The sequence below is a fragment of the Leptodactylus fuscus genome, chromosome 8 (assembly GCF_031893055.1).
Source record: "Leptodactylus fuscus isolate aLepFus1 chromosome 8, aLepFus1.hap2, whole genome shotgun sequence".
Lineage (NCBI taxonomy): Eukaryota > Metazoa > Chordata > Amphibia > Anura > Leptodactylidae > Leptodactylus > Leptodactylus fuscus.
In genome coordinates, this window is record NC_134272.1 from 31,289,282 (window position 1) to 31,301,263 (window position 11,982).

The window sequence follows — 11,982 nt, forward strand, 5'->3', positions numbered from 1 at the left end:
GTGCTGGTGCAAGGCGGGGACGCCACACCGGGAGAAGTTGAGACTGCTAGGGACGGCATAGTGAGGTGCCACAGTTGCCATCAGGTCCGGGAAGGCGGGAGTTTCAACAAGCCGGAACGCCAACCTCTCCTGGGCCAGCAGTTTAGCGATGTTGGCGTTCTAGGCTTGCGTGGGTGGGTGGTTAGCGGTGTATTTCTGCCGGCGCTCCAATGTCTGAGAGATGGTGGGTTGTTGTAAAGAAGCGCCTGATGGTGCCTTTGATGGTGCAGGAGAAGGAGATAAGACAGAAACAGGGGAGGATGAGGGAGAAGTCAACAAAGTGGCGGAGGCAGATGAAGTGATGTCCTGGCTCGTCCTCTGGAGTGCATCACCAGCACTGTGAGCAGAGGCAGTGGCATGAACGGCGGGCGACGTTTGTCCTGCCGTTGCTGCCTGCCACTGATTCCATTGCTTGGATTCCAAATGACGGTGCATTGAAGTGGTGGACAGGTTGCTCTTCTCAGGGCCCCTACTCGATTTCGAGAGGCAAATTGTGTAGACGACACTATATCTGTCCTCGGCGCATTCCTTGAAAAAACTCTACACCTTCAAGAAACGTGCCCTCGATGGGGGAGTTTTTCTGGGCTGGGTACAAAAGGGAACATCTTCGGACATTCCGGGTCTGGCCTGGCTTCGGCAAAGCAGCTGACCTCTGCCTCTGGACATGTCTTTGCCTCTAGCTACCCTTTTTGGTGCTGCACCTGCCTCAACATCCACACTACTTTCCCAGCTTGACATCCGCCTTGTCCAGGTGGGGTCGGTGTCCTCGTCGTCCACCACCTCCTCTTCCAACTCCTGTCTCGCCTCCTCCTCCTGTACAATGCGCATGTCAACTGGCTGCCCTGACAGCAACTGCGTCTCATCGTCGTCGATGAGGGTGGGTTGCTGGTCATCCGCCACCAAATCGACCGGAGATGGAATGGAGGAGACTCTAGTTTTTGAGCATCTGGACACAGATACTCGTCTGTTAGGTCCGTGGAATCGCGAAATGGAGGGGCAGGTTGCGGTACAGTCAAAGGAAGGGAGAACAGCTCTGGGAGCAGGGACAGTTGGGGTTATTGTTCTGGGAAGATTGGGAATTTTGGGTGGAAGGAGGACAAGACTGTTGGGTAAGAGGAGGTAGAGGCTGACTGGCTGGTGGACAATGTGCTTTAAGCGTTATCCGACAGCCATTGCAAGACCTGTTCCTGGTTCTCGGGCCTACTAATCTTTGTAACATTCAGCCTAGTTAATGTGGAACTTTTGTTCAAAGCGCAGAACTTAGGGCCCGCCTGATGTTAAGGGACACACGCTGGTACAAGGCTCAACTCACCCTAAGTGCCAAAAACACTGCTGGTGCAAGGCTCTACTCATGCCAAGGGCCTCAATCTCTGCTGGTAGCTCAGCTTAAGGTCCTGTAACTTTGTTTGGAAGGGCTCATGTTAAGGGCTAGAAAAGTGAATTTTGGAAGGTCTTACCACATCACACACACACACACACACACACACACAATGACAGTTAAGGGTGAGGGCTTTTGGAATTCCCATTCCCTATTCCATTTGTGGTTGACATGGGGAACGTGATTTAAAGGGGTGGTTGTTACTGTTTGTTGAGCTTAAATTGGGGTTTGTGTCCATCCATTTGGGGAGTAAAGAAGGTTTCCAGGTATTTTCCCACTTTGATAGAGGTTTTTTTGAATGTGGAAAGTGTGTAGTTGTTAGGCAGTGATGTTGGGGTAATAGAGGGTCTTTGGTGTGTTAGATGCCCCCAGACATGCTTCCCCTGCTGTCCCAGTGTCATTCCAGAGGTGTTGGCATCATTTCCTGGAGTGTCATAGTGGACTTGGTGACCCTCCAGACACGGATTTGGGTTTCCCCCTTTAACGAGTATCTGTTCCCCATAGACTATAATGGGGTTCGAAACCCGTTCGAACACACGGACATTGAGCGGCTGTTCGAATCGAATTTCGAACCTCGAACATTTTAGTGTTCGCTCATCTCTAGTGATCATCAGTCTGGTCCAGGTATTCAGTATACCTCCGCCCAGGCATGAGAGCTTAGAGCTTACTGGGCCACAAAAGGGTGCAGACCCTGGGACAGACAGTACATGTCTGGCTTTGTGCAGAAATGGGGGAGAAAAACTTGCGGTTTATGTTTTGTTTTGTTTTTTCCAGGTGACTGGTAGTAAGCCACTCATATAGTGAGGGAAGTTTTGTTTAGTTGGAGCGCAGCTTTGCAGATTTGTGTTGCTTGAAGTTAAGGATATATTATGTTTGGTTTATTTTTCAAAATAAAATCCAAAGGACAAAACGCTGTTTTCACTAGACTCTGTGTCCGTCTCTGACTGTTTTGGGTCTGCTCTGCTGCAGCGACCAGGCTAATTTCCCACAATGTATGAATAAACATGAACCAGATAAGATCATGGTCAGAGATTATAAATCAATAGATGCAATAATGAAACAAATAAAAATAGGTTTTGTAAATGGAGGCACTCAATCTATAATACATGGTATAAAAAAAATAAATAAAGTTCCCTGGAAGCAGCGCTGTAGTTCCTCGGAAGGACTGCTATGCAGTGGAGAAGGTTCCTACACACACTGACCATCCCCTAGCAGCTTACAGTGCCCGGAGGCTGCTGAAACAGCTGATCTGTGTGAGATCCAGATGTCTGACCCCAAAAGACCACATACTAATAAGTCATCAGTTTTTTTTTTTTGTTTTTTTTTTGTGGTCATATAACACAATTTATTTATTTTTTTAATCTTCTCCTTACTGCCAAGGAATAGGCTGCAATCTTTCTCCTGCCTGAGGTGTAAAATGAGAGCTAATCTGCAATACTATGGTCTGGCCCCTACATAATGAATGGCGCTGTCTGCATCCTGCTCCATTGTCTGTGTATTAATTGCCGAGAACAGATGATCGATGGCCCAGGACTAGCTGCTGGAGTTGGAAGATACTCTGACTCTGGCAGATTAACCCTCTAGATGACATGACAAATAGGGATCATGGGATCCATGGTATCGAGGTCAAGATGGCAGGCAGGAGTGAGTCTGCTGCAATGCTATGTATTAAGTCCCCTTGTGGGACAGATAAAATGTAGCAAGCAACAAAAATTAAATTCGAAAAAATAAAATTAAAGAAAAAAATTGTTTAAAAATTCCTATACACATTTAACGTAAAAAAAGCCATTAAATATGATGCTTTGTTTTTTCACGGACCACCCCAAAACATTGTTAAAAGCTAATTAAAACATTATGTATACTGAAATATGGTGGAAAATGAAAGTACAACTCAAAGAAAAAACGCTCACTTAGCTACGTCGACAGGACTACCCCGTGTCCTTAAAGGGTTAAAGAAACACTGTCAGCTCCAAAATACCTCTCAAACTACCATATATACTCGAGTATAAGCCGAGCTTTTCAGCACAGTTTTAAAGAAGCTTTAAAAAAAATATAATAAAATAAAAGTTCTGAATCCCTCCTTTCCCTAGAATACATATACAAGTAGAAAATGACTGTGACACACATACACATTAGGTATCCCTGTGTCTGACAGTGCCCGGTCTACTGAATATAGGGGATCTGCAGTGCTCCTGTTCCGTCGGGAAGGGGTTAATAGGAGCACTGCAGATACCCTATATACAGCCAGGCTGAATTCCAAGTGGGGGAAAAAAATCCAGTCCTCAAGCTCAGAGAAGGGGCAGACAGACAACCAAAACACCCCCTTCCCCTCCCCCAGCAACTACTGCACCCTAAAACTCCGACCATTTTAATTTTTGAAATTTTCCAGTAGCTGCTGCATTCCCCCCCTAGGCTTATACTCAAGTCAATAAGTTTTCCCAGTTTTTTATGGCAAAATTAGAGGCCTTGGCTTATATTCAGGTCGGCTTATACTCGAGTATATACAGTATTTCTATTACCTGTAGGTTTCTGTTCCTAAAAGGGACCTATCTCTTTGGCCACAGGCTGAGCAATGTAGAGAGAATCATCTTTTTATTGATATGTATACGTGCAAATGTACCAGGGGGTCAAAGACTTCTCTAGCTATGCATCTGTGAATGAAGTTTTTTTTTTTACTTTCATTGTGTTTGTTTGTTTTCTTTTGGATGGAATAAAGATTACAACATTGGAATGTTTCCGGTGAGTATAATACTCTTAAGAGGCTCGAGTACATTTTTTCACCAGAGCACAAATAAAGGCAATTCTAGTACAAGATAATAAAGAATAATAGGCATATTGTTATAAACTATACAAAGAAATAGACAAAACTCTAATATTTCCAGACACAGACCTCGGCATCTGGACCAAGAACAGGCAGGACAGAAACAGAATCCAAACAGAGGAAGGGGAGGAAGAAATAAGATGGGGAGAAGTAAGAAGTAAAGATGTCCTGAGTGACATCTCCATCAGAATAGCAGTCATGGGGTGCTATTGCAGAGCGATATGCAGAGCTATCCATGGAGGAGATCCAGAGGGATCAAATCTCCTTGAATTTCTTTTGGGAATCATTAACTAGGCTTGTTGACATATCATTGACCAAGATCCACTGTACTCTGTGCTTAACCAAATCTAAGGTTACTGATGTTTTCTTTCAGCTTCTTGTTATTTCTCGTTTGGATTCCAAAATGATGAACCCAATTAGTTTCCTCGTACCCTTTGTGATTTTTGGATCAGTACATTAAATATAGCCTGCTCATTAACGCCCATCAGGAGATAAAACCCGTATCCAAACAGGACATTGTACATGGACCCTCCATCCTCGCATCTCCTTAAGAACCCTGGACACGTCAGGGTCAGATGGGAAGGACCATGTACCACAAATGAGGAGATTGCAAAGTCATGTAACACACCATTAGCCTGTCCTAGAGAGGCAGGGTATGAGATCTTGTTGGGTACAAGAAGGGGGAAGCTGTAGAGCAGGGAAGCAGATTGATAGGTACAAAGTACTTAGGTACTGTCGAAGCCTCAATGTCATCCCACTGAGGAATCGTATCCATTGTGAATTAGCATGGCCTGCGTCAGTCTGGCTGCTTGATCATATTTAGTCACGTGGAACCTATTTAGTGTGAAACCTATAGCGTCCTCTCCTCACTTACTCCCCATATAAATTTGAGTATTTCTCTTTGGGTGCACCTAGCATCCACATGGGGTAACATGGTAATAAATGTTCATTTTTCAAACAATCCATGATTCACAATTTTCATGCAATCCTACTTAACCAAGAAACTGTCAAGGCAACGCAACGCAGCGTAGTTAGTTGTCCTAAACTTTGTGAAATAATGGTGGAGAATTGCCTCCTAAGGGGAGTTCACCGATGAGGTCAGATATACGCCCAAAGAGGGAAGGTTTGTTTGGTTCAAGCCAAAGTTAAATTTCAAGAAATTTACCACCTCCATAGGCAGATCAAGATTGTGATCTTTCTTCTGATTTTGAGGTATTGATTTTTAATCCAGATATATCAGAGAACCTTGGCATCAGACGGAATAAATTGGAGACTTCTGCAGACTGGCTGCTGCAAAGCTATTGACATTAACCCAAGTGAATGACGTTCACAAAGATGGTATGTTTCTGCTCCTATTAGGGACCCCTAAATGGCACTGTCATTGGTTATGGACCTGACAGACTCTCTTTAAGCCTTTTCTTAATAGTTGCCTGGTCTGTCATCGGGTGTAATTCTGAACTATCACTAATATTATGGTGGGAACCTATCTCTGCTTCTGAGGCTTCTTGCTTTGGTGTTGACAAGTTTCTTCAGTATTGATGAGAATTTTTCCAAAAAGTCAGTCGCAGGTGGAACTGAAGTTGGAGTATAGAAAAATGGAAAAGTCTGGGTCACAAGTTCACAGAACCACAGCCATGAAAAAGCTGAACCGATAAACTTTAATAAAATTGAAAATGTGGAGAGGATTAGGGAAGACGTTGGGAGTTTAGGAGGGCGTAAAAATGTCCTCTGGTGGGAGACCTGCTGCAGTAAATAACCCCTATAAAGGAGGCTTTCATGATGGGTGACAATAAAAGAAATGTCCTTGTCCTTGTCCCTATGTGTAGCTGTGACACGGATACCCCAAAGCGGCCACATTGGATGGCTCATTGCCTCGTCCATCTGTTTCTTATTATTGGTGCTGTATTGCGAAGAACAGCTGGGACTGTTTGTAATGCCCATGAATTTGCAGTTGTCCGTATGTGCTTGTTTGGGTGTAGATTACCAAGTAATGACTTACTGGAGCTCGTGTAGGTAACAGAATGGATTTTGACATGAGACATACAGTAGTATATTTATGATAATAATACGTTACACTTCAAAGCAAATATGTTACATATTCAATTTCATTCAAAATTGTGATATCTAAAAAGACGTTTTCAATGACAGCTTCAAGACCATTGCAGCAATTAAATAGTCTGCAAGAACATTTTTTAATAGAGAAATTGATGCCCTATGTCTGGACTTGTTCATTCTGCAGAGACATGACATGTACTGGATGGTGAAAGTCATCTGCTGCCATTACAGATTGTGCTGTGATTTCGTGCTGATGGAGAGACAGAGGTACATAGCATGCTACAGGCAGCTTATAGGGCTTATATCTCACCCTAAATGCTGTGTTCACATCAGTGCAGGTCAGTACTTCTGTCCTGTATGATCCTGCTGCAGCTTCTGAAGGTGTGAGTGAGTTATGGAGCAGATTCTCCTCTATTCTTGTGTGTAGTGTATGGCAGACATCGTAACAGTCTCCATCCACAAGCTGAAAATTAGAGACAGTCTGAAGAGGGTAGAACTGTCAAGAATTTAAGGTTAGCGTCATGAAAATTGGTGGAGACAATTCTGTTATGGTCTGGGGATCTCTGACCATGGACTGGCCCCTGACTGATAACTTCTCAGTCAAGTAAAGAGAATATACAAAAGGAAAAGCAAAAATCAGGAGTATGAGCAGTTTGGAATACAGTACCTAGTGTGTGATACTCCTACACCCTGCCTTGCACACTAGAAGTAGCCGTGGGCCTGACTAGCTTGCCTGAGTGGGCGCGAACACAGCCGGAGAAATAGCTCACCTATTAGAGAAACAGAAACCCCTGACTAGTTTCACATTTATAAGGAGAGGGAAGATACAGAAAAAGCCCCCCCCCCCCAGGTGCCCGACTGGACTAACGGTGAATATGAGGAACACAAATGTATAGAACAGAAAATAATTGTGAAATACTGACACTATGCAAAGGGATAGGATAAACAGAACTAAGTATCACACACCAAAACCCATCCAAACAGAAAATAAGACTAGGGTTCGCTGCACCCAGAACAACTATGCTTGGATAAGGAAGCTCAATACTTAGCTAAAATTCAGAATAGTGTGAACAGGCAGCAAAGGAAGCTGAATGGGCCAGGACTCCGATGCAGATGAGATAGCAGGCTTCAGACAAACAGATCATGTCTAGGACATAGGAACTGAAGATTAAGGCCGGCATCTGACAGAATGCAAAGTGGAGTTTAAATAGCCGGAAACAGGAGTATTCAGAAGGCCAATTTGTAATCAGAACAACACATGCAAGAGTGCAACCGCAGACCGTATGCTCAATGTGAATATTCCCCTACCGCGCATCGGACAATTTACGTGCAGAATGCCGTTCAGACACTCCACGCCTGAACCTAACAGGCTGAGGTAGCGAAGACCGGGTCATAACAAATTTCGCCTACGGAGACTCCAATGCATATGTGAACCTAGCCTTAATTTGTTATTCTTAAACCAAAATTGAAGGTTTTGGGGGGTTTTTTTTGGTCACAACCAATAATATCTGTCAACAAGGGTTATCTATCCTTAATTGGGAGGTGGGCTTGTTGGCTACAGAGGTGCAGGGAACTTAGTCTGAATTGATGTCAGGATGAAAACATCATCTAATCTTCTAATCTCCGCTGGCTAGCTGTACAGAACACGTCTATCTGACCCCTCTGTGGTTTCGGTGTAAGTGCAGTTTCTAGAGTGGTATCATAGTATTTATAAAGTGTAAGGCCCAGTTCACAACTGTGTTCAGGTCATTCTATTCCCCTCTCCACTTGAAAAATGTGCAGGGAAAAGTGCTGCTTGACCATTATAGTCTATGGGGTCTGCGGGTTTCCTTAGGTAACCGCTTTTTTTTATGTGGATTAGGTTTCCGTTCGGGGGGTTCCCAAGCGGACTGCCCAAATGGAAACCCATGTGCAGATATGAATTGGGCCTGACTAAACTGGCTGCATTTGTGTCATTAATACATTTTGTAATGAACTTTATTAACAGTTTGACTCCTTTCTATGAAATCCTGCAACTCTCTTTATTCTTTCCCTTTTTGTATATTGAAATCTGTACTTGCTTCTCACTGTGTGCAGGATTGTAAGGTTAGAAGTAAGGGTTCATTTCAAGCTGTTATATTTTGAGCATTATAAAATATAGAACTTTGCTTCTGGTGTCATGTGATAGAGGAGATTCTCTTCTTTCATATGACTCTAATGCAGCTGCTCCCAATCCTGACTAAGCAATGATATATTTGGAATTCCTGCAGGAAGAACCGTAGAATCCTATGAATGATAAGAATCCTCTTATAGGACACGTGAAGCACGTTTCTGCGTTTTATAACTGTTTGAAGTTGGAGCAGTTGTGCCCCCAGGGCTGAAGGCCCGCCCCCAGTGCACTAACTGACTCATTTGCATAAAACTTCATAGCTGCTTTTTTCCTAATCCACAAAAGTGACCTACATAACAATATGTGTTTATCACTGTAATGTGCCCTATACCGTGGCGGTGGCAGGTGAATATGCCTGGGTGGTGGTAGACTCCCTTTTAATATAAGTGTACAGTCGATGTATTTTGCCAACTGTATGTTCTGCAGAAGATAGGACACATCTTACAATTTCTGCCTGGAGGATGTAAAGTTATGAAAACAACAATCCACTGTATAGTTTTCAAGACACACACCCTACATGAAAGTAATTCTGTAATCTGTATTGAGGGGTTAGAATGACTGATATAATAATTACGGTATACCGACGACTGGGTGTTTGGCAGCCATCTCTCATAGCCAGTGCCCGCTAATGTCACAAAGCTTTTTAAGCAAACTGTGTTATTTTGTCGAAGGTGTTTCCTATAAGGAGCATGCGAGGAGGTCTGACAGCTTGTCTCCAAACTTTCCACAGGACCCTTTCTTACATCATTTGTTACAGTAATGCTTTGTTACGTGGCCCCGTTGTGTTTTGTCTAGTCTGCAAACTATGGAAATTGTTACATAAATACTTTATCCTGTGCCGCTACTGAGGACCATTGGTGCTGGTCATGTAAAACCCCTATGGGTGCCCAGTGCAAACATTACAGGTTGTACAGATGTCTTGTTTTGGTCTTGTTGCTATGCATGTCTGGTTTTTTTTCTATGTGTTGGGTGATCTCATGTTAGAAGTGAGCAGAGGCTGAAAACGCGTGGAGATGATTGCGTACTTGAGATTAATGTTGCACTACACCATGGAAGGAATGTATTGCCCTGCCCTGGCTGCACTCCCTGTTTTGGCTTTGTTCCCAGTTCACTTTTCCTCAGGAGTATTGAAAATGATTTGTGATACAGACAATGGCATAAATTATGACCTTGACATACATAAGGACAGATTATGGAGGCGGTGCACGTTTAGTTTTAATGAAATATTCCACCTAAAAAAAAATCATCACTTTACTAACATTTGACCTACACATACTGGTGGTGTTGGCCTCCTGTTGGTCTTATCTATCCCATTCTGCTTGTAGAACTGTCATCAGTGTTTCTGACTTTGTTTTTCTACAGTGTAGATGAGAATGAACTGTACTATGTGTCCCAAGCAGATAGGGAAGTGCTTGTAGCAGAACATTGTAGTGTCATAGGGAAAAATAAAATGAAAATGAGTGTTGTAATGTATTACATTTAATAGATTAAGTCATTAATTTGAGTTCAGTGGGGACCGAAACTCAGCTGATCTAGCCCGTACTGATCAGTAAATGGAGCCAGACGTAGACCTGCATACACTGTGCAGCGGACAGGCAAGAATATTGCAGCTCACCCCTCTTTCTTTGGAGTGGGAACTGAGTTACAATAATGTAGCTGGACCACTGCACAGTATATGAAGTGTATATGATCGTGCAATGACCAGGTGTGAGACATCCACTGGCCTTAAAGGGGTTGTCCTGCTTTCAAAAATTATCTGTAAATACATCCACAGCAGTGCTAAATACTATGATCCATCACTTACTATTGCCTTGTGCACCCTTTGCTTGGCTTTATTTTACTTGCTGCTTCATGAATCTCTATTATTTACATGCAGTGAATCTGTGGACAAACTACATTTCCCATGATTCACCTGCCTGTGCTGCTCACAGGAGGGGGGTGAGCTTACAAACAAAATCACTCCTACATCGGAGTCTTATGGTGCTGTGGTGTTTCATTACCTGTGATTTCCTTGCAGGGGAGAGTGGAGAAGGGAGAGAGTACACAGAGAGTGAGAGCAGGCAGATGAATCATGGGAAATGTAGTTTGTCCACAGATTCACTGCATGTAAATAAGTGATACAAGGAGCAGCAAGTAAAATAAAGTCATGCAAAGAGTGCACAAGGGAACAGTGAGGATTTAGCACTGCTGTGGATGTATTTACAGATAATTTTTGGAAGCTGGATAATCCCTTTAAATTAATTACATAATCTAAGGATTGATCTTTATGATCCCTTTAAGGCTCTTTTAATATTGTTATAAACTGCAGCTATGTCATTGTGCTGCATCTATCATACAACAGATCTGAAGGGCAAACGGTCAACCCCACTGGTTTATGACTGGCCGAAGTGACAGAAATCCCGATGAAATGCACTTGCACCAGAGCTCTGAGTCTTGGTCTTAATTGGGGACAGTCATGGGTGAAGTGTTAGGTGCAAAAAGTTATCGACTGTGGCTTCAAAATGATGCAATGATTTCTATTTATATGATGGTTATTAATATTGTATAATTAATTACATGCATAGTTTCTTGCATATTTCTGTCAGCCATTTATAACATTCAAGTTGAAGCAGAGTCGGAGTGGGGCTATGGCAAAATAGGAGTCGGTGCTTTGGCCTACTGGCCAGGGTCAGAACGGGTTCAGAACCCCTATGTGCAGTATTTAAAAACCTCCAGAGAAAGATGGGGACGTAAGGCTCCCTGGACAACCTCTTTTAAATTATTTTATTGTGCAAGTTATTGATTTTCCATCTTCGGCTCCTACTCTTAGTTTTCTCACAATGACGCTTCATGGAGACCGGCTGATCGGTCTGTTACCCCATTGATCAGCTATGGCCAAGCTGACCTGCTGCAAAGCAATGTAGTATAGCATGCTAGCCTTTCAGCTGAATAGACGTCCATATAAAGCATGGAATAGGTTGTAACTCTGGGTGACCCATCTAGCTAGTCAAAGTGATAGGCGGTTATTCATGTAGGTTTTTTCCGCATTTATCTGCTCTGTAACATTTGTTTAAGTGATAATGAAAATGATTTACTCAACATTTTATTGAATGTTACTTGTGTTTTACAGAAAGATCCGGATTATCTGCGGCTGTGGCTGGACAGTTTTGTTTCTAGTTATGAACAATTCCTAGACGTGGACTTTGAAGAGTTACCAACAAGGTAATAATGTAAAAGATCACTATTTAGCAATTTTAAGATAAAACATTTACCGTAATATAGATTGTATTCTCAAAATGTAACACCTCTATAAACAGGGACTATCCACATCTAGATAGTTTGACAGAGGAAGGGGCTTCCTTTGTTAACCATTGGCTCCCTGCAATCATATTCGCTTTTCTAAGGCTTCTGGTGGCCTAACTATATTTCCTAGGCCTACCATGAGCTTCTCTGTATTAAACAATAATGCTTGACCTATAGAAATGCATTGGGATATTGCATAATACTACAATTTCGTGACAGGGACCAAAATTTAAGAAAGTGTATTAAAAAATGTATTAA

General features: G+C 42.8%; 1 protein-coding gene across 3 annotated transcripts in view; it reads left to right on the forward strand.

Moving 5' to 3' along the window:
- Positions 1–11,982, forward strand: part of NBEAL1 (neurobeachin like 1) — a 107,285-nt gene that overhangs the window by 22,709 nt on the left and 72,594 nt on the right. For all 3 annotated transcript variants that reach the window (XM_075284266.1, XM_075284267.1, XM_075284268.1), the window contains exon 2: positions 11,552–11,643. In XM_075284266.1, the coding sequence (XP_075140367.1) occupies positions 11,552–11,643 (92 nt within the window). The remainder of the gene's footprint in view (positions 1–11,551; positions 11,644–11,982) is intronic.